The sequence below is a fragment of the Aptenodytes patagonicus genome, chromosome 18, assembly GCF_965638725.1.
Source record: "Aptenodytes patagonicus chromosome 18, bAptPat1.pri.cur, whole genome shotgun sequence".
Lineage (NCBI taxonomy): Eukaryota > Metazoa > Chordata > Aves > Sphenisciformes > Spheniscidae > Aptenodytes > Aptenodytes patagonicus.
Window position 1 is genome coordinate 4,060,510 of NC_134966.1, and position 27,568 is coordinate 4,088,077.

General features: G+C 44.4%; 1 protein-coding gene across 1 annotated transcript in view; it reads left to right on the forward strand.

Annotated features, from left to right (window-relative positions):
• Positions 1-27,568, forward strand: part of PAPPA (pappalysin 1) — a 179,142-nt gene that overhangs the window by 63,181 nt on the left and 88,393 nt on the right. Inside the window, exons 6-7 of the mRNA XM_076355185.1 lie at positions 5,244-5,365; positions 10,923-11,430. Coding sequence (XP_076211300.1) covers positions 5,244-5,365; positions 10,923-11,430 — 630 coding nt within the window. The remainder of the gene's footprint in view (positions 1-5,243; positions 5,366-10,922; positions 11,431-27,568) is intronic.

The window sequence follows — 27,568 nt, forward strand, 5'->3', positions numbered from 1 at the left end:
TAGCTCATAATCATTTTTAGGTAAATTAAGTTTCTCCAATTTAATTTAGATTTCAGAAGATACTTACTGTATGTTAAATAAATACCATCTGCCTCTTAAAACACATTGATGCAGAGTTAATTGTTATGTAACCAAATATGTCTTTATTACATATTTCTCATAACTCAATCAATATGTTCTTAATAACCCCTAGTTAGTTGCTTCTTAAATAACATACAGTGGATAGCCTGCTAAATCTAAAATTTCATAACAGAGTTATCATATGTTAAATAAATAGTGATTTTCTAGAAAAAAAAAATCCTTTGGGTTTTCAAATCTGTGTGCTCAGTATTACTGAAGAGATTTAAAGAGACAGCCTCAAATACTTTGAGTCCAATTCCTTGTTAAAATGAGATTCCCAATGCTAACAGATAAAGAAATGTTGCTGTGACCATTTAAAAATGTCACTGAAATATATAAATGATCCTGTCTAAAACATGCCCAAATTTCTGATATATTAATCAAAACAAGGATGATAGTAATATTATAGCGACTAATACTGGAAAAGCTCATGTGCTGAACTTCCAGTACCGATGTGTCCAGCGCTGCTCGGTTAGAGATACATGCCTGTATCAATTTGTAAAATTGGGTCACTGTGCAAGACAAGTAGGAGGTAAAATTGGCCAAGTATAATCTTATCTGTGTGTGGGAATACTGTAAATCTTTGCAGATATTTTTACACAAAGTGCACACCATGGCCCAAATTTTACTTGCCTCACTTGAATGAATAAACTCATTCACTTCAATGGGACTATTCATGTAAAAAACAGAAGACTGATACTCAACTGCTGAGTGCCTTGGGCCTGGTTTTTAATGCACAGAGGCCCCTTCCATGCTGTTTTGACAGTGTAAAAGGGCCTTAAAAGGATGAATGGCTCTGGCTACATTAGCAAGTATTGTGGCCCAATATAAGTAGATCTCTAGCGCAAAACAGTTGTTAATGAAGACCTGACGTCAACACGGTAGGGGTTTGGGGGGGGTTGTTTCAGCCTAGCTCTAGCCTGGCCCCATGGCATCAGCAGTTGGAGCGCATCAGGTGTGGTCCTGGAACACATCTCCACGCTGGTTTCAGGCAAAACTGGGTCCAGCTTCTATGCCCCAGGACTGCTCCGAGTGCTGTAAGTGGGGAAGATGAAGAGTTTCACTTCAAAAGCTTGCTCCTGATCCAAATTACAATGCTACTGTAGGGGCACTCAGTGTAACTCAAGTTCCTTTTATGTCCCTTTTATTCTCTAGAGCTGTGCATAGGCAGTGACCTCTGCTTAATGAAAGTCAGGAAGGGAAAATTTAGCCTTGTGTTTAAAAATGTAACACTGGGCTGGCTGTATCTGTGGGTGAGGTCCTGACAGGTCTGCGGTTGAAGGGAGATGAAGCATGGAAGTAAAGACCGTGTGCCTTTTCCCTGCTTAGATGCAACTTTGCCACAGGTGCCACAGTATTAGGTGCTTTTCTCTTAGGGCCTCAGTTCTAGGAATTACCTGATTAATTATGTGGATTTGGGGACAGAGAATAATGCTAACTCATAGTTCTTGTAAATTTGGGGTTGGCTATCCTGTGTCCTCACACCTTGGCAAGAATAGCTACGTGAGCTGTGCACAGAAGTAAAATCTTCTTCCTGATAGACCCTCCTTACCTGTTTAGTGTGTTCAATTGATGTCTGCTGTATTACTCTAGAGAGTCATTTACCTGCACATAAATTTGCCAACATGTGTTTGACCCTAAACTCCAGCAGCTGTTTGAGCTTCTAAACATCTCTAATAATCAAATATATCAAGAACCAGCATTTCTTCTTGTAGCTACTACACACGGGATTGGAATACTTACCGTTCTCCACCCTCTCATTAAAAAAAAGGCACGAAAAATGTCACATGCGCATATAATAATATGTAATAATAAAATAATAATAGAGCCAACAAAACAAGTGAAAACAAGTGAGAAAAAGAAAACTCTATTCATTTCCTGACTGCATCTATTAGATGCGTTCATCTGCTGTCGCTAAGCATCCATTCATGCGCCTCCTGTTTGATATGCATAGGCAGGATGTAAACAGTTATTGTAATAGGGCTCTGCCTCAAATTCTGCTTGGACAGAAAACTTTGAATGCATCTGCTCTTCCAAGTTTTCATTGAGGTGACTGCATTAATTTCCATGAATCTGATGCTATCGCATTCTTAGCAAGCAAATATTTCAGTCAGTATGGTGTCCCAGATCTAGATGGCTGGGCTTGATAATCGCTTGCTTAAACCTTGCTGGAAAGTTTCAGTGCCTTGGAGGGGAGAGCACCAATTCTGAATTTCAAGTAAGCAGATACAATTTAGTCTGAAAACAGGCACTCTGCTGAAAGGAATGTCAGATTTTTACTGGTTTTGAGTTGCCCACTGAACTGATGCTGGCGCTGAAGAGAATTGTTGGTTTTTCACTAGTAATCTTTAGATTTTGAATCCACTTCACTGAGATATCATGCTGTAGGAATGAATTCCTCCTGCGCTCTGAACTTCATAAGCTGGAATTTCCCCAGTACTTGGCTTATTAGAAAACAGAGAGGTCTAGATTTTCCATTACCCTGCACTTTGGGGAGTCATGTGCACCAGTGTATAAGGTGTCAGATATGCTATCGTTCCTAATTAATAGTGTTTTGAACCAATTTACGCTCATTTTGTCTTGATGTCAGTGGCTGCATAAGGTGTAAGGATCCGGCTTAGATTTTCATAAGCCTGTAAATGCGATTCCATAATTAGTTTTGACATTCATGGCTGTTTGTAGGATTTGTGTGCAAGAGTCTGCAGACCAAAAACTTTAACCCGGGAGTCATCCCCTGTGTAACGCCTTTCAGCCAGTGGAGTTACATCAGCGTCGAGTTTGGCTCCCAAATTGGAAAAGTAAAAAGAGAAAGTTTGCTCATAGCCTTTCCCACATGATGCTCCTTGTGATTTCTCTTACCTCCAAGTCCTTGCTGGTAAAAGGAAATGTTTGTCCATAAGCCTACAGCTTTTTCCACCATGGCAGCCTGTGATGAAATTGTATAGCTGCTAATTTGAGTAAAAAGCAGTCCTAATTGTGGAAACTTGGCTTTGAAAGCCCTGTCCTCATCCAGGACCAAGCGCTAATGCAGGAGTCTCTTTGTAAAGAAACTGAAAGATTATTATTGCAGGGACTTCTATCCTGACTGTTGGTGGATGTGTCTGAAAAACAACTGCACAATAATAATTCTACGTTTTGGTTTCTCAGTACCTTTTATTCTGGATTCTTGAATTTTTTCGCATATATTATTTAAGCCAGCTGAGTTAGGCACTTAAACCACTGCTAAAAAGACAGCCGAGAAATGAAATAGAGAGGCAGTGTCATACCAATAGTGCAGGTGGGTGAAATGAGACAGAGAGAGAAGTTAATCACAACACGCCCAAATGTCTTCATTACCAGCATTAATGGTAATGAACAAAAAGATTCCTTGCGCAAAAAGATTGTGCAAGGAAGAGGAGGGCACCTTTGCCTCCCTCCTCTTTATTCTACCCCATTGCCACATTTTATTCTTCAGATGTTATCAGCAGGTGCATCTCTTTCTGCACTGTCTGTGGGTTCAATCATTTACCGTCTCTTTGTAGGGGTGGCTGTGGGCCATATTGAAATGGATACGAGTTTTACCACCGATTTCATTCCAAGTCCCCCCTGTTGACAATCCCTGCTTCCGCCTAATTAAGCCAACAGAAAGTTGACTTTCAAATAGATCTCTGTCAACAAATAGGAGATGCTAAGCTGTGGAGCAGCTGGGCATGTGTCGTCCCTGCCACCAAAGGCAAAGGAGATCGCACAGCCTGGGAGGGCTGTGAGAGTAAATTTACAGGCCCGGTGTCCTCGCTGAGGATCCAAAATAATTTCTGCCTGGGGATCACAGTGCCCTTCGCAAAGCAGAGCTGAAATAAATTGCGCAATGGGAGATGGTTAAAATTTGCATAGCTGATTATAATAATTGATGACTCAATCCATACTTACTTGGGTAGCTTAGAATGTACATTATGTGTTACGCACAAATTGTTTGCCTAAAACTTCTGTCCTTTCCTAGGTGCATTTAATCGTAAAGATAAATAATTTTTTCCTCTCACTTTGAGTGGGCAGTATTCCTTAAAGCAGAACAATGAATTCTGAATAATAAGCAACTTACTGAGATGAATAACCACACGTTCTGGGTCATACACGGTTCCAAATTTTGTGACCCCGAGGAACGCAGGCCTGAACTGTGTGAGTTGCATCCTCAGGTGATATAAATCAGCTTAATGTTATGGAAGATATTAGAGTTACTCCAGTTTACATCAGCTTAAACCCTGATCTTGTGAATGTATTAGCAAAAATATTTGTGAATCAGTGTTTAACTGCGTCTTCCTGTTCAACCACTTCTGCTGATAGTACTTCATTGACAGTAGCTGGTATTAGATATATTGTGTAGGTGAAGTAATGTTGGCAGTGGGCAGTGAAGTGCCTTTTTTAATGCCATGTCATGCCATATGATGGCGTGGAGCCATAAGATGTTCCAGTTGAGAAAGAGCCATCCATTGGTGCCAAAGCTGCCAGGTAACGAATCCAGTTTCCCCTGCAAAAAGGATTAAGGGCATGTTCTTTTCTCTATGTTCATAACCAACCCCTTTTCCAGGCTTGTAATGATCTGGGCTGTGATACACCTCCAAAAGCAGGTCCTTGCATACTCAGCAAAGCTGAGCTTTGCAGAGCAGCTCTGTCTGATGTTCTCAGAGCCTGGGACTTTGCCCTCTCCTCTAATCACCACTAAGCCCAAGGCCTTCACAGTCCTGAAGATACTACAAGTTCAAGCAATAAATCCATGGTAGGAGCAGAAATAGATCTGAAATCTCCTGAGGCCTGTTTCTTTTCTCTAACCGCTAAGCAACACATATTTTCTTTTGCCAGGGTTTGATCCAGTTGTAGTGCAGGGGGGGGAAAAAAAGATATGGCTGAGTGTGATTTCACAGGTTGCTGTCATTTTGTGTTGGATGGCGGACTCACAGATGCCGTCTGTGCAGGCCGTTAGCCCAAACCTACAGAAGGTCAGCGTCAGAAAACACTCTTGTCAGTGCTGCGAGAAGAGGGTTAAGTGGAACTGAATTCTAAGTCTTATTGCTTTTAATATAGTTGAATAAGCAGCTCATTCAGCTGTTACTAAGTTGGTGTGTTTTCCTGTTTTCCTGGCCTCCTAGAGAAGTGGGATCAGCATGTGATCTGTGTGCGGAAGGAAGAGTCCTGGTGCAATACGCCTTCAGCGCCTCTTCCCCGATGCCCTGCGATCCCTCGGGGCACTGGAGCCCGCGGGAAGCAGAAGGTGAGTCACAGGGCTGGGGACAAAGAAGTGGCGGGGGAGAAGATGGGCCAGAGCAAAAGGAGAGCCACAGAGACAGTGGAAAAATCTGGGAGAGGGTGACTGATTATACCTGTATGTAGCATGAACAAAACTAGAGGACAGATGAATACACTGTACCCTGAAGTAATGCCACTGGCTGAAATACCTGTGTTTTGGCCCCCGTGTCCTGACCCTGCCCATGAATTAAATGAATTCCGGGAGCTGAACCTGAATTTCAGAAAGCAGCGGAGTGCCAAGAAATGCTGACCATTCACATCTGCCAGATGAATTCCTCAGGGGAGCTGTTTACTCCTTCTACTCCAACTCTGAAAGTGAAGAATTACATGTTATTTATTTGGGCCTGATTTCTGCTGCCCTTGCATTGCATAGAAGCAGGCTGTACCAGCAGACACGCTGAAAGGAGTGGAGATTGCCCTTTGGGCAAGTACTCTGCAGCATGAATGCAGGTGACTACGTCAAGCCCAGTCTAGTTCAGGGTGTTATGCAAGTCATTCTTACTGCTTCTCTTAGAGCATGTTGGAGGGAGAATGGTCTGCGGAGCTGGTCGTATAATGCCATTAGAGCTCCATCATTAACTCTCTTCCATATGTACCTTCCATTATGTAAGTAGGTGGGTGTGGTAGAGCATGTTTAAGATTATACCAGGCAGAGGTCAGCAATCACAAGTTACGGTTTGGAAAGAGCAGAATATTATTTCAATCTGTCTATCACGAGCTATTCCTTCGGGAGCAGCACACTCTGGGCCCAGACTTCACCGTAAACACACAGGTGGGCTCACTGACCTCAAAGGCCAATCTCTGGATTTTGCAAACTCATACAAATACCTCCTTACATTAAGGGCTTCTCTGTCCTGCAGCTAGAGTACATGGGAGTTAGTTATTCTCCAAAGAAGATTATTTGTAAGCTAATATGGTGATACATGCAGTGCTGGCACCCAGGAGCCCTCCCTAGTCGTAAGGTCAGCGTGTGCAGCAAGCTGTGTCCCCGCTGTGTGACGGGACAAGATGCGTGGGCAAGTGTCCTGTGCCCTGCACACCCATCTCCCAGGGTGGGGGCCCAAGAGAGATTGCAGTTCACTCCAGGTCACCCCCCCGGTTTGGACATCCAAGGGCCAAGGCTGCTGGGCACAGCGCAGAGGGCACCTGCCCCTTGGGTGATTTGTTGTTCAAGAGCTTCGACCTGGGAAGCAGCGCTCCGGCTACGAGTGTGACTAGATTATCAAGTAAACAGGATTAGCAAAGTTTGGACTGCTTGCAGTAGTAGTGCAGGGTGGAAAGTGGAATTTCCACTTAGCCAAGGATTACAAGACTTTGAAACCTGGTTTCGTTTGGAACAGAACCTGAAAGTTTTGAAATTCTTTATGAGGGAAAATTAAAAGAAAAAAAGTGTTTGAGGCTGGCCAAAATGTTTTGTTTAGCTCATATAATTCCTCTTTCATGAACTTTGGTTAAATTATGACATTTGAAAATATCCCCTTTTAGTATATAATCTAATTTTAATATCAAGTGTTTCAAGGTGCAAACTGAAACGATTTCTTCCAAAAATGTCAAAACACAATGTTCCAACATTGTTAGAACTTTCTGCCCATTTTCTCTTCTAGAATAAAATTTTTGCCAAACAAACCAAATTTTGCAAAGTGTTTTGATTTTTGAAAGAACTGCATATTCCATTGAGATAAGCCGTTCCATCAAAATTTCTCCGACGAGCTCTGATTTGAAAACTTCTAGATCTCACACGTCTTGCCAGCGGCATCATTCCTAGAGAAACTAAGCTACTCTAAGATTTATTACTCAGCTGCATTTTGCATTTAATTTCCTCTTCTTACAGTGTGTGCCTGCATGTTCTTAACTATGAAGGGTGCAGTCTGATCCTTATCTGTCTCATTCAATTGCTGTTGTGCCATTGCTCTGGAAAGAAAATTTGGGAATCCTATCCTCTTACTACGTTAATAAGTTGTCTCCACTTTAGGGTAGAAAATATACCAAGTGTATGGTATTTGTTGCTCTGTAATTTTCTGTCATCACTACCACACTCCCTGACATTCAGGATCTCTGCCTATTTGCACTTGGTCTGAGTTACAAATAGCACAGTTAGATCATTGTCTGGCTTCTTTAATTGTCTATCTGTGAGTACTCAAGCATGCAAGCTTTAAATTCACTTTCTGCAAGCGTTCATGTGTGTAAATCTCCACTGCTTGAATGTTCATGGAAAGTGAATACAGAGAGGCATAAGCATGGCCAAAATGAACTCATTTTAAAATTTGAGACGACACTCATGGAAAATGTTTCGTAGTACTCATCCAGCTTCTTACCAGAAAACCACATTTCTCACGTGCCTCTGAAGCAGCTCTGAACCTGGTTGGTCTGATTTCATTTTCCTGAGGTCTCATAGCATTGTTACGCTGCACAGTTACCCCAGGTAGCTGACACCAGCTGTGGTCTGGACTACGTGTGAGCCGTGCCCATTGCAAAACTCTGCCGTGGGGACTGTGTCCTTCCTAGCGCCCTGCCTGTGCCCGAGCGTGGTGGGGTCCAGCCCCCCGGGCTGAGATATTTTGTGATTCTTTCTCAGCCAGTTGTGCCCCTTGCATGAGTGACTGTTTGCTCCTCGGCTGCAGCTGTGGGAGTCACTGGAGGTCAGGCAGTTCTGATTTACTCTTTACCTTCACTGTGGAGCAAGAAAGCTCTAACCTACCTGGATTCGCAACCAGCAACACCAGCTAGATAAACAAACCTTACAGCACCTCCACAACTCTGTCAAAGGGGTTTTTTTATATATGAAAGGTGATTTCGGCTCAAACCCAAGTAAGTACCTTTGCTTCCTGTGCAATATATACATATATCAGTCAATTCCTACTGCCTGGTTCACTATTGACTAAAAGAAGTGTGAGAATATAATAAAAAGTCTTCCTGTCTTAGGCTGCTTTAGTGCCCTGCCTTTCCCAGTGGCCAATATTTCACTCGAGGGCGATTCATTCTGTATTTGCAAGTGGAATTGTCTCAGTTGGACATTAGAATCCCACTGGATGGTCCCTTTGTCTTGACCACGTAAGAAATGTGGCAGGTGAGTTGTAGTTGTGACAGCGGCTGCATCCCGAGAGGCTGCCGATCCCAGCTGGCCTCCCCGTACAAGTGTGTCAAGTCTCTGTCCATGTGCCGGGGCAACAGAGGGGCATTCATCCCAGCCACTTCACTTAACTGCATGACCCACCAGGCTGTGGCTGACGTATTTGGGGAAGCCTCCCTCCCAGCCTACCATCCTTGCTCTCTAACCAGGAGATGGGATTCGACTTCTCCTCACAAACCTCACATTTGCATTTTGTTTGTGTTAGGCAAGACATGGTGTTGTATGAGGTGCTGTTCTGTGACTGATCTTCTGACGATCTCATAAGCCAAAGGATTTTCAGAACCTGAGTGCAGAGGGGCAGCATAACTACTGCACCATTTCTTTTTATATACAAGTATTTGTAATTGTCATAGTACTTACCCATCTCTAGAAATCTAGAGTTACATGGAATAAGGTTTCCATCCTTTTCCACAATTAAATGAATGTTTCTTACGCAGGTCTAAGTGTTTGATGATATCTAAGAAAGGGTCTCTTTATCTCAACTTCATTGAGGTTTTTAGTCTATGGATGACTACAATCAAGCTCCCATTTTGGGGTAATGATCTGCATTAAACTCCCTGGAGGCTGAGTCCAATTCATGCAGCTCTGGGGATCACACCCGGATCTACAAAAACATGTAGGTTTATTCACTATTTAAGTCTTACAAAGGCCTTGAACTGGCAGAGGTGAATTTGCAGGAACCCAAGTGGAGACCACGTTTGAAAACGTACTGGGCTGTGAGCCATTAATCAACTCCATTTTCTATCTGCAAGGTGGCAGGCGATAAGATTCACAGATCTTTCCAAAGCCCTCTGAGATTTTAGGGTTAAAAAACACCTTCGTAGGGCTGCAGTCAGGAGCTTGCTGTGAGTCTGCAAGAAAGTCATTGGAGGGCCCAGCCAAGCACATGCAGACGGCAGCGAATGTTGTAAGATAACGTGAGTCAAATGGGGTATTCGCTACTCAGAATGATTATACACAGTACTTGCAAGCTTGCCAGGGGGAAAAACTTGAGCGTGTTAAATGGAACTCTGGCTTTCTTCAAAATATATCGCTGCTGTGGTCTCTCCAGATGCTGAGGTTAGTGGCATTCCCACTATGCCGTGGCACGCGAGGAGGAGAGGAGGGCTATGGGGTATGTGTGGGTGAGGGAGAAGCGTTAAAAGCTGTGCATCTGCAGGACAATTGCGTTGGATCGCAGGGAGGACTGCCTGAGATACCAGGAAATCTATTCTGCATCGGGGTTCATTTGGTATGAACAGGAGAATTCCCTGTGCTGTTTTTCCTTGACAAAAGAGGCACATTTCTAACACTTAATTGGATCATAGACAATAAGAATAACCTTCACACATTGCCCTTTTCTCTTTAAATTAGTAGTGATGTCCTGTTTGTTCATGTTTGCCCAGTGCTTTATCTTGCTTTCCTCCTCAGTTGCAAACAGCTGTGCTCTCTTTTTTTTCTCTGCCTTCTCCATTTCTCTCCTCTCGTTACCTTTCTTTATCTTTACTTTTCCCTTTCTTCTTTTCCGTACTTTGCCTTCTCCCTGTCCTGCTTGCTCCCTTTTCGTGTGATTATTTGGGAAGGAAGAGGGAATTTATAGCTCTCACTGGATTCTGTTACCAACTGTTCCACCCATCTGACCTCTCTGGATCTTGCAGTCCATGACTCCGTGCCAAATTGTAATGTTACCATAGTATTTGGGAACCCAGCAAGCATTGTGGCTTTCATTAATTTTTAGTAATACCTCCCATGTAGTTGAACATAGCCAGCGGTGAGAAATGTAAAAGTACAAGTGCCTGTTGTTTCATCAGAACGAGCGCAAAGAGACAGCTCAGACCTGTGTTCCATGTGCCTCCGAAAAAAGAGGTCTTGCACAACATGCTAGATTAGCCTATAAATGGCATAGGAGTGGCCCCTCAACAGCACAGTGCAACAGCTTCTTGGAATCGACGAAAGCTCTTTTCTTGTCTTTGTTAAAGAGAAAAAGGTTGTATTTTAGAGTGAGAGGCAAGGGAATAAGTAGGAGCACCGGAGGTGAACTGAAGGCAAAGTGACACTGTTTATCAGGTAAAGTACCAAGTGGAAGGGGTAGAAAATATCATTGTTAGGCACAGGGGGAAGGCACTAGAAATAGGAAATACAGGACCAGATGCACTGGCACAGTGTGTGTTGTGTGGTGTCCAGTCCAGCTGGGCACTTAAATTGGGTTTGCATCTCTCACCCGGCCAGGAGGCGTTGGCGTTATATTCCTCCTCTCCATGCTGGCCATGCCTGTTCTGCTCAAGTAAATAATTAGTTTTCTGGACAGATATGTTCTCCTGCCACCAGTTTGTCTTTCAAGACTGATGCCAATGATAACCCATGTTGTCTAACTTCTATTGTGCCCTGTCTTTGCTTCCTTCTTTCCTTCCAGGGCACCCTGATGTTGAGCAGCCTTGTAAATCCAGTGTCAGAACATGGAGTCCCAACTCGGCAGTCAACCAACACACAGTGCCCCCAGCCTGTCCTGAGCCTCAGGGCTGCTACCTGCAGCTGGAGTTTCGTTATCCCCTGACTCCAGAGTCCCTCACAGTCTGGGTGACATTTGTTTCCCCAGACTGGGACTCCAGCGGAGCTGTGAATGACATCAAGTTGCTCACCATCAGTGGGAAGAACATTTCTCTCGGACCGCAGAATGTCTTCTGTGACATCCCATTGACCATAAAGCTGGATGCGGGACAAGTGGGCGAGGAGGTGTACGGGATCCAGGTCTACACTCTGGATGAGCACCTGGAAATTGATGCTGCCATGCTGAGCTCTGTCCCCCACAGCACGCTCTGCACGGACTGCAAACCCATCCAGTACAAAGTGGTTCGGGACCCTCCTTTCCAGTCTGGATCTCCAGTTGTCATCTCAAACCTCAGCAGGAGATTTGTCGACACGTAAGTACTGCTTTCCAGAGAGCTGAATAGGCTTGTTCAGAGAAAAACAATAACCCGTTCTTCTCATCCTGTTAATGTCCAGCATCACAATTGATTGTTAGTATTTTGAACTACATAGATGTACCAAGTATCACCAAGAGAGGATATTCTCATAGTTTCTCTCTGGAACCAGAAGCATCACACTCAGGTGAAATAGCCTGAGATTTCACAGATAGTTTTTGAGAAATTTCCAGGCTACTTGTGCAGAGATGTGAAATTCAGGTTTTGCTTAACCAGAAAGGATATTGCAAACTACGTGAGCTATAAGTTAAATGTTTAAGATAACCTAAATGAGGACCTCTGGAGTTACATGGTCATCATTTCCTTAGAAATCTTTCGAAAGTAATATTTTGATGGAGAAGGAGACAGAATGGCTTTCAGTGCTGAAGCACCAATTAACTGCTAAAGAAAGAATGCAAAACAATACACTTGCGTGTTCAGGTATATAAAGGTATTTCAGCCACTTTCATTTTCTGCTTTCATGTGTCACCAAAACAAATTGTGTTGGAGTGGGATTGCTCTAACATAGTAATGCGCTAGTTTGTTGTAGGGACTGAGTTTCATCCCAGATGCGGTTATGCTTATCTAGTCAAGGAACGTATGATTGTTGAGGAAAGTCCAACTTCAAAATATTTAACGATTTCAAGGAGATCCATGATCTACCTGTAGGCATTCTACAGCAGCAAGAAAAACATCTTTTGCATAACATGATTCCCTGGAAATGATTCACTCGTCTGTGGGAACAACATGAAGCTCTTTTGAAAAATGAACACCAGATAAAAGGAAACCTGCTAAGAAAACTGCACTCTAATTTAGAAAAGATGATCTAATTAGTACAGCTAATGTCAAGGAAGCATACATCATTATGGTCTTCTAAAGCATATTTAAATATAATAAAAATGATTAATTAACAATCATGAGCTACCATCCCTTTCATGGCCCAATTATACAGCTCAGAAGATGCAAATTGTCCCTACGGATTTAAGAATTCAAGGTAACTAACAAGAGTGAATATAAAAACAAGACCCAGGACATCACTGAGGTTACTCATGTGCTGAAAGTTAAGCATGTGCTTAAGTGCTTTCTTGGGTTGTAGCCGTGTTCCAACAATTGCTGGCACTTAACATGAGATGAATATTGGCATATTGGAAACATGGAAAACGGTGAATTTTCCCATGGTTTTGCTGTGAAAGCATCTTTGCCTGAAACCTGGCCCACTCTCATTGGAAAATGGGACTGGTTTGGTTTGAAATATTTGCATACCTTAGCACAAGTTCCCACAGAAACAGGTCCAGTTTTGAGTTCATAACAAAATGTGAAGAAAAAAAGAAAAAAAAGCCCAAAACATAACTTGTATTCTGAGCTCTATTCCTTTCTCTTTTATTATGATTTTGTGGGTGACTTCTAGCTTATAGCCAGCTGTAGTGAAAGGGCGCTCTAATAATTAAATCAGTAGCCAGGGATTAATGACAGTTTTCCTGTGCGTCACTGAATAAATCGCATGGGGTAACGTTACTGTACCTGTCTGTATGTCTCACCTAGTTACATAGCCAGCTAAAAATCAGACATAAAATTTACGTTAGTCTTTCTGGGCTCTACCTGTGATCAGTAGATGGAAACGGATGCTCCTGGAGGCTGGCACAGCCAACCTAACCAAACTCTCTAGTCTAGCTGGCCTCAGGTTTTCTCTGTCTTTCCAGGGAATTCAGGGAAAATCTTGCCAGTGAGCTTCGATGAGATGCTTGGAAAAGTAAAATGAAGTTTTTAGTCGCTGGGTGAGGAGTCAAAGATGCAGATTCTTAAGCACTTGTAGTTGGTTTTGACTCAAGACTTCAGCATGTGTTTGAAATCTTGAAAAGTGGGGTGATTTTTTTATCCTAATATGCCTGTGTGCACAGCACTGATCCGTATCCTCTGGTGATGGGGGGTCACGCAGATTCGTAGGCTGATGCTGTATGTCCAGGCTGCTGCTGGGCCATACCTTGAGACGCAGCAAACTCACTGAAACTCTGCATGGGGTTGTGGTTATGTGGTAGAGGCAAAGGCAAGATGAATTTTCCATTAGCACCTTGTGCAAAGAGTAGCCACAGTCCTTATACTCCGTAAGCAGGAAGGAAGGAAGATGCTTCAGGGAAGCCAGGGACAGAGGTGTTGGGCTGTGCTGCTACGTGTGTGTGTGTGTGTGTGTGTATATATATATATGTATGTAGAGGTGAATGCAGTCTCTCTCGACCTGTTTGCATCTGCCTGTTTGTCTCATTCGGTACAGCTGGAATACAGCATATCTGTGCAACCAGACTTTGCAGCCCCTTTATCTCTCTATAAGCCCCAAGCCAGTTACCCCTCCTTTATGCTACTGCGTGTTTTCCATATTAAATAAAATGACACCCCCACATGTTCTGTGGAAGGTTATTTTGAAGGCAGTCACATATCTTTACTCTTGCCTCCTCTGACCTTGATCTTCACTTTCTCTTTTTCTCCCAAAGAAAATATTTGCTTGCACTGTTATCTGTGAGCAAGATCCTTTCCCCAGGTGTGGCGATGCTGAAAGAAAAATTAATTTCTCCTACCTTCTTCCCATCAAAGAGAGGGAACTTCTCTTTCAGCTGAGAGGAGAGACAGCCTTTAATGGATAGGCCTTGCCTAGTCAGCACTGGGTGCTCCTCAGAGGAGAGTAAATAACTAGAACAGTGGAAACCTTTTATTAAGAAATGCAAAATAATGCCAGACCTTCTGTTCTCAAGCTGAATTTTAATCTCAGCTCTTGGCTCAAGCTGAGGCTAACAATCATTTCTATGGGACAGGACCTTACCCTTGCACCTTACAGAAACCAGGCAAGATACACTCAATTCCACTGAGTATGATCAGCCAGAATTGCTGGTATCTCTGATACAAAATGAGAGTCAGAGCCTAGGAAGAGAGCAGAAAGCTAAATAAATCAGTGGGAAAAAAAAGAGGTCAGGCCAGGTGCAGCACAGAACTGCTGAGTCTTCACACCGCAGCGAGTGATAAGGAAGGAGCCTCATTTGCAAGTCTTAAAGTCTCAGCTCACAATTTAATCCAAAGTTTGGGTTGTGCTCATACGTAGAGGGTTTCACTCTGGCTGTTCTCTAGAAATGATGTGCAAGATAGTCACAATGGCAAACGTGGTAATTGCTTTGCCCTCACTTTGCCCTTACTGTAGCGCTTTTACGCTCACGTCGTTGCAGTTGGAAAGTAATCGTTGCTCTTGCATTCGTTTGTAGCAACGATTGATTTTTTTAAGAGCTCAATGAGAAGTGAGTGCCCACGAGATGCCCTCCTGAGGATGTCACAGGTACATTTAGGTGTCAGTCCCACCGGGACAGCCTGGGGTGAGCAGCCCGTGTTCCCCGTTGCACTCTCAGTAGCCCAATTTGCGAGCGGTGAGCAGCCGGTTGTGCTGGCGAGATCTACGCTCTCCCCTCTGGCAGGCCAAGCCAAGAGACACCGAGGTTAGTTTTGGAAAGTTGTCAGAATAACTAGAAAAGTTTCTAAGAATTGGAAATTTTCCCAACTTTTCTGCCACAGACTTTGTAGGAAACCTCAAAATGTAGTGCACGGCGATGGATCGGGTCGTCTTTGTGGTGTTAACGTGTAGGCTTTTTTCAAGACAAAGGCATTGACTGAAATAACCTTAGAAAGAATCCCAGCACGAAGCCCTGGTATAAGTTTTGGTTTTGCAGAGTTGAGCATCACTGAGAAGCAAGTATGCTGCCCTGTGATATATTCATCTGAGCCATTCCTACAGTGACTAGAGCTTTAGTACCTAAGTGACACCTAGAGATACTGCATTCATACTTTAAAAAGAAAGAAAAAAGAGAGACTGAGAGAGAAACTTGCATTTTCTTATATAGGGAATTTTTTTTTTTCCTCAGTTTTGGCTATTTTACCCCTACATTCTATGGCTAAACCTTTTCTGTTGCTCGATAATAGTTGGAGGGGACTGGTCGTCATCTGTGTATAGTTGATGTTTAAGTAAGTACAATATTTTTAAATATTTTGTTAGAATTGGGAGTTCCATTCAGTGCTAAGCTTGTAAACTCCATGTCATTTACTGTGTTTTAACTCTGCATCTAAGACGGCGGAGTGCAGATCTCACTCGGGCTTCTTGGACTGATTGCAGAATGACTGAGAAATTACCATCGTCAAGATTGCAAGCAGTTGGAGGGCTGCTGTGGCATTGTTCATGCATCCTTAGCATTTCATGTACTTTAGCACTGTATCGATACCGGGCAACCCCTGATATCACTACAGGCTGGGGGATGAAGGGATTGAGAGCAGCCCTGCCGAGAAGGACTTGAGGGTACTGGTGGATGAAAAGCTGGACATGAGCCGGCAATGTGCGCTCGCAGCCCACAAGGCCAATCGTCTCCTGGGCTGCATCACAAGAAGCGTGGCCAGCAGGTCGAGGGAGGGGATTCTGCCCCTCTGCTCTGCTCTGGTGAGACCCCCCCTGGAGCGCTGCCTCCAGCTCTGGAGTCCTCAGCATAAGAAAGACACAGACCTGTTGGAGCGGGTCCAGAAGAGGGCCACAAAAATGATCAGGGGGATGGAATGCCTCTCCTGTGAAGAAAGGCTGAGAGAGTTGGGGTTGTTCAGCCTAGAGAAGAGAAGGCTTCGGGGAGACCTTCTTGCAGCCTATCAGTACTTAAAGGGGGCTTATAAAAAGGATGGCGGCAAACTTTTTAGCAGGGCCTGTTGTGACAGGACAAGGGGGAATGGCTTTAAAGTAAAGGGGGGTAGATTTAGGCTAGATGTAAGGAAGAAATTTTTTACGCTGAGGGTGGTGAAGCACTGGCACAGGTTGCCCAGAGAGGTGGTGGATGCCCCATCCCTGGAAACATTCAAGGTCGGGTTGGACGGGGCTCTGAGCAACCTGATCTAGTTGAAGATGTCCCTGCCCATGGCAGGGGGGTTGGACTAGGTGACCTTTAGAGGTCCCTTCCAACCCAAACTGTTCTATGATTCTATGATTTTATCCAAAACAATTGTTTGTTTCAAAATTTGCATTATTGTTGCATTTGCCATTTGTTACCGGTATCCAATCAGAAGAGCATATGATAAGTGACTTGTCAAAAACCCCAGATGATGAGTAGTTGAAGGAGATGGAAAACAGTTCTTAGTCTGAAGGTTCCTACAGATATGAATAAGCAGAGAGGCTGGAGAATCAGCAGTGGCTATTCATAATGAGCAATAATTCATTACAGCCAATTATTGGTGTGCCTTTTAGCCCCTGAACTCAATAGGAAGACTGCATTTACATGACACAGGCCCAGCTGAACAAAGGACTGGAAAAATATGAATATCACAATGATGATATGTAAACCTAAGTCCCTGCTGAATGCAACACTAAAATTTCATGGCAACATCTGTCCTTATTATGGCATTCCTTCCTTCATCTTGAAGATCTATTTCTCTATTTTGTGAAGGTCTACCAGCCAGAGGAATGTATGATCTAAAGCAGCTGAAATGAATTGCCAGATCCATCTGTCATGAAGATAATTAACACCATATTTCCACCCAAACAAGATACAGATCGCTGGGTGGATGTTCTCCCGACACCAAAAGCTGAAGCCCATATTATCACCATCTTCTGCTCACCCCTCCTCCACAGTTACCATGCCAAACCTCTCTTGATATGCCAGGAAATACTGGGGAGTATTTAAGATAGGACTGAAATGTTAAGAAAGCACTTTACATGCCCAGATTTATCTGCAAGAGCTGCTAGGTTGGCGGTGCGGTATCGGCATGCTACACATCTGGATTCCCAACAGGCTTTAGAATGTGGTATTCCAGATGTCCTTGTGCACGAATACTTAGCCAGCTACCCTGGAAATGCCTTGCCTTGATGCGTGCAAGGACCTCGTATGCTTTTTTTGTGGATACATCTCACTGATGGTTCATAGTTGTCTTGCAATTGAATAAATACAACCAACTGCTTCTTCCCCTCTCACTTGGAATGAAGAGCTCCCAGCTTATTCTGAATTTCTTGATCCTACATGCATAATATTGTCTTATACCAACATATGCACCATTTCGAGGCATCCAGTCCTGTAAATTAGTCATTTCTACATTATAACTCCATCCTTCTCTGCATTGACTGAGCCTATTTACCAATTCTGTGTTGTCTGTGGATACTTGGACTTTAGGGTTTCAGATCTTTATTTGCAGGAAATGTTTGTTAGTTAACCTCAAAGTGATAACTGAAAGACAAATTTCCATTTTCATTCAAATTTCTCTTTCAATCCAACCTATTACAGCTACTAGAAGTAAATGCAAAATAGTGTAATCTCTTATTGAGTCCCTAAGTATTTGATGCCTGCTCTCACGTCTAGCAGTACCAGAGACCTGCCATTATTAAAAGCATTTGTTCTCTAGTCTGCATCTAGAAGGTTTCTTTCCCATAATTACACAATTCTCCATATTATTTCTCTCTAGTAATATATTAGAGATCCCTATCTGTATTCATATGAAAGTCTACAGCTCATCTCCAGTAAAAACACTTTTACCAAGCTTCAACAGGAACAGGTTTACTCTTATTCATGCTTTCTTGCTCATTCCTAAGAGCTTCCCTATCATTTGTAGTGCTGCATGGACAAAGCTATTTTGAGCTTTCCCAAGAAGCAAACACCCTTCTGTCCCACCAGGTTTCTCTTACCCCTCTAATTTCCAGTTTCAGGTACAGTACTAGCACTGCTAGGTCTTGCCTAGTTCTTCATCCAGAGTCCTTGCATTAAGGAGTAAATGTTTCAGTTTTTCCTTTCTGAGCCTAGTTTCCCAGCTGGATTAGTGGCCGTGCTGTCACTGTCCAAAAGGCTCCGCGTGTCAGTGAAGAGCTTTGAGTATATCAGAGCTGCCTCTGGTCAGTTTTGGCAAAGTTGTGAATTTTAATATTCAGCTGGTGTAGGACAGCGTAGTAGTCCCGGAGCTCAGTGGAGGTGCTGGTGATCCGCTAGCAAGCATCGTCTCTCTGAGGCCATCTCTAGCCTTGGCTGCGTCGTCAGCTCCTTCCTTGTGCAGCCAGGATTGATAGCCCTGTTTCTGCTTAATGAACCTGGAAATTTCCCATGATGAAAGAACAGAAATAGATGGGACGATGGCCTGTCCCACACCTTCCCTTCCAACAGCAGGAAACTGGTCATAGGCATAGACCCTAACAGAGGTGAAGTGCTGGTAGGAAGGAGAGTCCTCCACCCAGCAGCATCTTCACCGCCAACATCCCCCCAGGGAAATTCTTTCCTTTCCCAAACAGTGTGGCCTCGCCTCTGGCTTGCATGGCAGCAGGGAGCTGGGACTGGGCAGGGAGGCAGCAGGGATGACTGATTCCGCTCCCTGTGCCAGATAGGAGCGTGTACCCCTGCTCTACACCGAGGGCTCGGTAAGCCAGGAAGAGGAAAACTGCTTCTTTTTCATCTGCTGTTCCTGCATCTTTCCTTCACACGTGTTGTGCTGCTAAATACCGAGGTAGCGGTTGTTATTATTTATAGCTGCCAGTAGCGTGCCAGGCGTTTTACAGTAGAAATACACCAGGTGCCTTCTTTCAAAGAGCTCACAGTTAAATGTTAGAGGCTAGCAGTGCCACTGCTCTCAGGGATTATACATCTCCACTTGGCTGATGTGACTTGACAGCTGGAAGCCACATTCTGATGGCTTTCCTTCTTTCTTGCTTTCTTCATTAAAGGTGCCAGGTTATCTTTGCGAAAGAATAAAACCTGCTTCCTGACCCCCCACACAGAACAGATAGAGCAATTTTTTCCCTTACCACCCTCTGCCAAATTACCTTAACCCTGCCCTGGAGAAGAGAAAGAACAATCTGACGGTCTGTGCCCATTCAGTAGGCAGCTTTTCTGCTAAGCTTGTGCAAAGATGCCATTTGGTGCCAGCTGTAGTGATAGATTTGTGATTCTTCGCTGTTGCGGTTTCTTATGTAATGCTGTAACTGTAGCTGGCACTTGACAAAATCCGTAGCTCCTGTTCTGGCTCGGCCACACATGATGCAAGAATAAGGTAGTAAGGGCAGGTTTATATCTTTATGGGTTTGTGATCCTGAGACAGGGCAGCCCAGAGGCATTTTTCAGCCTGGGTCTATCTTTGAAGAGTGGGATTGCTCTGAATGTCCCCCAGCTGCCTCTCTCAAAGAAATGACTCGAGAGCATGGGAAGAGCCAGGAAAGAGGGATTGCCCCATTTGGGGAATGACAGTTTGCTTCGGGATCGGCTCTGCCAGCTCTGCTCCAGCCAGGGACTCCCCAAGGACTGCTGCTACATTGGGTTCATGTCTCCAATGTGCCTCCTGGGCGATACACAGAGGCTGTAGAGAGATCAGACCCGTAGACTACAACTTAGCCATATGCAAGTATCCCTGAAAAAGTGAACATTAACGGCTGTCCTATTATTAACCAAGGAGATACTATTAGAAATTGATATATTTAATCACTCCCAGCCAGGGTGGAATTTGAACTCGCGACCTAGAAGTAGTAGCAGAGTTTTCAGCTGCAGGAAAAAAAAAATGAAGGTCAAACAGGACTTTTCCTGCTGGGCAAAATCATTTATTGCAGGTGAAACAGTCTCAGATATGTGGTAAATTAGGCTGTGCATTATCTCATGGATAATAATTTCTCTCTGATGTTTCCCTTCTTGTGTGCATCTTTATTTTGGGCTCTAAATACGATAAGAAGCACCAGAAATCTCCCAGGAATAACAAATGCATTTTCTTTGCTTGATTGAGGAAAGAAATATTGGACAGACATGTGTTATGCAACAATTTAAAAATAACTCTCTTGTAAAACTTGGAGTGAGCCTCAAATACCGCAGAAGAAGCAGAAATGTGTTACCTACCTTTTTATCAGCAGTGTCAGCCAGTACAGCTTTTTTCAGCTACTTTTACTGAACTATTGGCCTGATCATTTCCTGGGCATTTTATTTTAATATATTTTCCTAGGAAATAAATTCCAAGTCTCTGTTAAATTTGGAGCTACCCTCAAACAGGCAAGGATTTGAAAACAACGCTGCAGTAAAACTAAAATACCTGTGCTGTCCTTAATACCTCGTTGGATACAGTGACAGACAAGACAGAAGCCTTTTAGGTGTATCATTGCATGGCATGCAATGCACTGAGCTCGCTGTGGGCCCAAGGCACCCGTGGTGTGATTGCTTCACCCCAGCTTGATCTTAGTCTTTCTGGCCAGGATCTTCTTGAATGTATAGTGACGTTGGGTATCTCTGTGCTGATGCCCCAATTCCAGCATTTTCCTGGAGCTTTTTGTGATCGGAGAGGCAAGGTGGAAATGAAGCTCATTCTTCTCTGCAAATTGTACCCCAGTGAGGGTGCCTGGAATTGGGCACCCCAAATTATCAGCCACTACTAAAAATACTGGCCCTGAGAGCTCAGTGCAGTAAACGAGATCATTTATTCACAGTGGTACAGATTTTTTTGAAATGTAAGACCAGTTGCAGATGTAATGACAATAGAGGAAATTAGCTCATGATGGGATTTTAGAAAGAGGCTAGTGGAAATATGTTCAGTAATGTTGAGTTATTAAACCATTAAAGATCCCACTGGAGACCAGCTAGTAGGATTTCTCATAATCTGAAGTGGCTTAAGGCAAAACACAGAGCCCCTAAGGAGGGAAATGACAAAATGTTCCTTTGGAATAGTCACCTCATCTCCTCGCCCATCTCTGTGTGCTCTGCTATGCGGCGTGCGTGACAGCACATATGTCTCTCTCACGCATATGCACATGTACATACAGGCTCCCTCCCTCCTCCTGAGGAGCAACACCTCAGGAGTGCCACAGCCCCTGTGCCTTTACCCTCCAAAGCGGAGTTTCGTCGAGGAGGGATGGTAGAGGTGAAACCAGAGAAAACTGCAAACATCTGTGTTCGCTTGGGGCCCAATTTAAGCCCTACTGAAAATGCACATAATAACTTCCACTGGCTTCAGGAGCCTTTGGATCAGGCGCTGCGAGCGTCTGCTCCCATGGCTCTGTTTACCATTTTGGTGGGATTACACGGAAACGGGAGGGTATTAAGTTCTGAAAATCAGGTCTTGGCTCAGGCCTGTTGAAATGAAATCCTAGAGGTCAGGTCTGGATTCAGAGAAGTTGAAGAACGTTAGTCTGCCAAGTTGATGACCCTGAATTGGGAAGAGCTGCTGCCCACAGGGAGAGCCAAACCTGAAGAACTGGCACGGGGCTGAGGGTAGCAGCCGAAGTGCTCCCAGCCCCCGTGATGAATAATCGACATCCAAAAGTTGAGGGGTGATTGCTGGGGTCCCAGACCCTGTGCAGGGTGTGCATCAGGCACTTCTCCTGCAGTGTGGTCTGAACCAGCGCTGGAGCCCGTGCGGATGCTGCCGCTGGCGGTCCTGCACGGAGAAGCCATGGCACAACTGGGATGTTGTTAACGGTATGAGTAATCAGGCAGCGCTCATTGAGAGGCACGATGCAACAGGCAAAGGTTCGCCAATGACGATGATGGCCTTTAAAGCAATTAACCTGTCCTAACCTGCCTTCCAGTCGTGTTACTGTTTTCTCCCTGCTGCGCCGGTACACCAGAGCACTATCCTCAGGTGGTGGATACTGGCACTGTTCCCTTGAAATCAATAGAGAATTGCTGGCTTCCACCGGTTGGAAATAGGGTTTTCTGCATTTCATGTCCCAGATCTTTCTTTCCTCGGTCAAAACATAACAGCCTTCCCCCCTGCGGCGGCTGCGTCTGAGCTTCATGTTGAGAAGTGCTCCTGTCCCAGCTTAGGGTCTGATCGCAGCAGTGAAGAAGCAAACACAACAGATTTTCCCCCTCCTTCCCTGCTTCTAATAGCAACCAGGTGCTCCGACACTTAACCTGTGTGCTGCCGTGAAATTGCCTGTCTAGTGCAAACACCCATGTGAGGCCCTGGGCCTCTAAGATTTACTTTATCCCCGGATTTGTAACCCAATCTCATTTAGATCCTCCATTTATATCATCCACTTTAAAAATTCATAATTTTTGTTGTTGTTGTTGTTTAAACATGAAAGTAGATAATTATCTGTTGACTTTTTTTTTCTTTTGAGAAAAAACAAGAAATATCTTTAAGGCCTTGGCTGCAAACTTTGTTTTTTATTAAATGTGCTACTGTTTTTTAAATTGGTACCAGGGCAAATACTTGGATGATTATATCAAAGTCTGCTGGAGTTAATCAGTTGCATATATATCTATATGTTTGCTACTTAAAAAACTTACGGTTCTTGCACGAAGGACAGAAGACAGCGGTCTGTGTAAAAAACAAATGTTCAGAAACAAATGTGTTTAAGATCCTAAACAGGACCTGGGTTTCAGAGCAGAGGTGCTACAGCCAGGTGTGTAGTCCTGTGCCATGGCATCTTGTGCAGGCAGGGAGCTGGTCTGAGCAGCAAATGCACACGTTTGCAACTCAGAGGAGCAGACGAGCAGCTGAGTTGCAATGGTTTACACCTGGAGTATTTTGCTGAGGTCTCTAAAGTTACTTGAGATTTACACCAGCGTAAGCGAGAGCAGAGCTGCACACTAATTGCCTGTTTTGATTTTGTGGTGATTATGAGAGGTGGTGGTGACTTTGGTTCGTAGAAGTATTTCATGGGGCAAAGGATATTTTCCTTTTCCTAATAGATTGGATCCCTCAACCTTTGACTTCAATCTCGAATATGTGGGGTATCATGGTATTGCATAAGTGGGTAAGGTGGTTTTTTTGGGTGTTACGAGAGATACCTTCCTCATACAGCCAGGAGCAAAAGTTGAGTTTGGGCATTGTCTTGATGCCACTAATTTGAATGGTGAGACTCTGGGCTTCAGAGAGCAGAGACACCTGATGGTACAAAACGTACCCCACCAAGTATTCAGCTGAAATTATCTGTTCAGGTCGTTGGCTGCTCTGTCGTTCTTCCTCGGAAATACCCAGTTCAGGTTTAAGCTGGGTTTGGGAGCAGAAATCCACCGTCCAGTCCCCACTTTCCCATCCAACCTATGAGCGTTCATTTAATACTCCAGCTAACCTGTTTGATTTGCTTGTAAACAAACAAATCATAAAAAAAGCTGGAGGGCACAGAGCAAACCCACCACCCCTGCTGGGACCTATCTCATCATGAGTAGAGAGAAAAGCCTCTCCGAGGCTGCTTCCTTGGCATTTATGTCTTCTGAGTCAGGTCGGTGTCTGAGAGAGAGGCAGGAGACTTGTTTTGAGGCCTTTGCACCTGCCATGTCACTGGGCTTATCCAAACAGGGAGAGATCGGACCACAGCTGAAAAAACAGCCCATCACAAGAGCTCAGGATTTTTGACGTCCTTCTTTTGTTTACAGCATCCCGCCCCTCCTCTCTCCCGACTGCAGAGCCGAGCAGGAATTCTCTTCATTATCTTCCACCGTGCTTCTCATGCCATTTTTATTAAAAGAAGGAAAGGCAAGGCGAGGGGGAGCGTGTGCGAGAGAGGAGGTAAAAGCGGAAAACAGTCATATTTGCACAATCAATGTCAATGCAGGAAAAAGGACAGGAGTTGGGGAGCAAATCTATTCAGGTTGTCCTAAAGCGGCCTCATCCCCCGGGTTACTCTTTATCAATTACTTTTGGAGCACCTGAGGATGGGGGAGCCTGCAAACACCCCAGTGGCATTGCCGAGAGGTAAAACCCAGCACAGTTTAATGACCCACTCTCTAAGTAGCAATGAAGAGAGCAGCGTTAGCTCCTCTGATCTAGAAACATTGAGCCCTGGTTCAGTGCCCAGGACTGGGAAGCCCTAAGCATGTCTGAGCGGTGCAGTCCTTCTTCACTGTGTTAGTGGCTATTTGGGGTATTTCAGGATCTCTGTAAGTGACGTTGGGATTTTCAATGGCTGTGAGCAGCATGTGGGGAACCAACTGGACAGCTCTAGGCTGCGGAGGATGGGACTGGAGATGGCATAGGCCTTTGGCTCTTTCGTGTGTGGTTGTATTCAGTCCACCTTGAGCAGCTGATCCAAAGCATTGCAACAAGTGACGATGTGGGTCGCGGCTATTTGCTGCCAGCAGAGTTCCTGTTTTGCTTGGCAGGCCTCCTTGCTAGGGAAGAAGAGCAAAGGCGACGGTGGTAGAGGGAAACGGGGAGGTTGCTGGCAGACTCATTCTGGGCTGCGGAGAGCTGTCCAGGAAACGTTGTCCTTTGGCTCAAGAGTTTGGTGGCTATTTAAGGTCAAAGAAAGATGGGTCCTTCATGAGGACACTTGAGGTGCAGAATTTGCCTGTTTCACATGACACTGCCTCTGACAGCCATAATTTAATTGGGGATGCCTAAGACCTTGTCGTCTTGTCCTTAAATAACAGGAACACTGTCTGCTTTCATTGCTTTCTGGCCATTTATGTTTTCATAGGACAGAAGCTGGGATCAGCCTTAAGGATATTTTCAATTTTGTTGGAAACAAGTCTTTGCTGTATAAAAATCCTCCCTGCTGTTATTCGTAGTAGGAAAAACATATATGCCATTGTAGTAGGGAGAGAGGCGTGGGATGTTTGCTTTCCCTCGGTGCTTTCACTGCGTCTCGAGCGTGTGCTGTGTCCTCAGATGCTGAAGCCCTACAGTGGGCCCAGAGCAGATGTGGTTGGGGCAGTGTCAGCCCTTGCAGATCTGCTGGCACTTGAGGGCATGCGTGTTGCTTCTGTAAATTCAATGATCCTTTAAACCCACTTGGGTCTGAGTAGAAAACTACTTCCCAGAGGTATAATTTTTCCTGTAAGTTTTACAGGAACACCCAAACTGAAAGCAGAGGTCCCTTGCCTGGGGGACACAGCAAGATTTAACTCAACTGCCCAGCCTCCCCAGTAAAAACAGGAAAAGAATTAGAGGATTTTATATTTCTGACCCTGGATCCGTCACTCGCCACAGCAGACAGGAAAGTTGCCCTCGTGGTATTTCACACGGCACGTCCTAATTCCCCCTCTAAGCAAAGGGCTTGAGTCATTGCTTTTTAATAAGACTGCCTCCCCACGGGCGGAAGCTGCAGCGATCAATGCGGCTTACTCAGTTCTCGAAAAGGTCATTAAAAGACCATAGATATAAATTTAAAAGAGTGTTTGTTCACATCCTTAATGTTAAAGATGTTCTTCTGTCTCACTTCCTTAAGTAGCATCGTACGAAGCTGGCATGCGCCGGACCTGCCTGACAGCAGATTGGAAAGAGCGTTATCACTGTTAGTGTGCCATCAGCTCCGAGGGAAGGCAGGAGAGAAAATAAATGGTCAAAAATCACACTTTTATCCCCACTTGGAGCAGAGCTTGTCTTGCTGACATCTCCACATACAGTCTGTAATATCGACCTTGGTGCCCCATAACTATATAGGAGAAAATAAATTCTTTTTTTTGCTTTTTTTCCCTTCATTACTGCATTCTTTCCTCCCTCCCTCACTATGGTACTGGATTACTGCCCTAAGTATTGCACATATCATCCCTCTAGCAGCTATATTTTTCCGAAATGTGGGTACTGTGAAGGAATGCTAAAGCTCTCAGTTGCTGCCGATATGATATATTTAACAGTTCAGGAGGATAGAAGTATCTCAAATTCCAGTTGTTGAGACTTGTGAAACGCCACATCCAGGCAGTCAGCTGCAGTCAGGTTTTTGCCACTCATTGCATCAGGCCAGGGTGAGCTGAAAGCACGATGGCTTGAGTTTTGAGTTTCTAAGGTGGCTTTCTGGTGCTCCAGTCGAGGCACATCTCCAGCTCTGATTGCGTGATGCTGGAGGGCACCTCTGGAGCACACGTGCTCCCATTTCTGATCTCCTCTGGGCATGGCTGGTTTGTTGGTGCTGCCCCTGGGTGTGACAGCCTGGGGCTTCTCTGCCATCCCCAGCATGGGGAAGGTTGTGAGGCTCCAGGTTGCTCTCAACTGGGCTGTCCGAAAGGGAAGCCAGGATGAGGATGAGGGGGATTGGCCCCGTGGCTGCAGTGGGGAACTGGAGACCTGGCTCCCAGTCCTGGCATTGCTTTACAGGGACTATATGTCACTAGGCATTTGTCTTCCCTTTCTCTGTATTTTAACCTAAGACAAGGATATTACGTTCATAGCTCATGGGGTATTGTGAGCATAAATAATTTAATGGCTATTTTGTACCCGAGCTGTGTAGAAGTAAGGGACGCCAGGCTGTGCAAATACCTAAATGTATGTGTAAGAAGTCAGGTATTTTGCTCACCTTCTATTTTAGAGAAGAAATGGCCTTTTTTCTCCTGTCACTAAACTATAAGGATCATGTGCCTGTTAGAACGTATCACTTCTCCAAGAGCTTTCCATTTTTGAGCAGCAGGCTGCAGTTGGAAATCTCCCCTCGCCAGCATGTAGCAGGTGACAGGATTAGACCAAAGCCCACTGCCACAAAGCCAGCAGTCACTCTTCTCTGGTGTCCAGGGGGTCCTCCCACCATACCCAGTTTTGCATTCACAATCCATGCAGTTAAATACGCCAGAGTTCTCCCTGCCTAATAACTTTCATTTCCAGTTTTCTGTCTTATTCACCCACATACACATTCATCTCCAGTCACCTAATAATTCATAAACACCATATTCTCTCCCGTGCTTAATTTAGTACTATGTCTTCTTCCATTATGTTCTGCCAACCTCCCGCCCTGTACATAAACAAATGTGAACTTCTCCTGTTTTCCATTTGCTTACATGTACACACAAGCATACACAAACACTCCCACATACTAAAACACGCTCGCGGAGGCACACTGTCTGCTGTTAGCCGAAGGCCTGCCCATCACCTACGGGTATTGGTGGAAATCACAGAAAAAATCAGAACCTGAAAGCTACTGTTCTGCACTCGCACGTGTGATCTCAGTGCATCAGAAAGCAGCATGGTTTTATTTATTTTGTAGCTGTTATAGCTGCTCAAACTGTTCATTTGTTAACAGTCCTTTCTAAGAATTGAACCTTTTTTGTGGTTAGCAGATCCCCAGTGACAAAATCCACATTTGTGCAGGCATACTTGTTAATCTTAAATATTTTACGAATGGTTTTGAGAAAGAACTTGAGAAATAACTGCTCTTCAATAATCAAAGCTTGCCTCTGCTTTGATTTCATCGGTATGTATCAGAAACTTC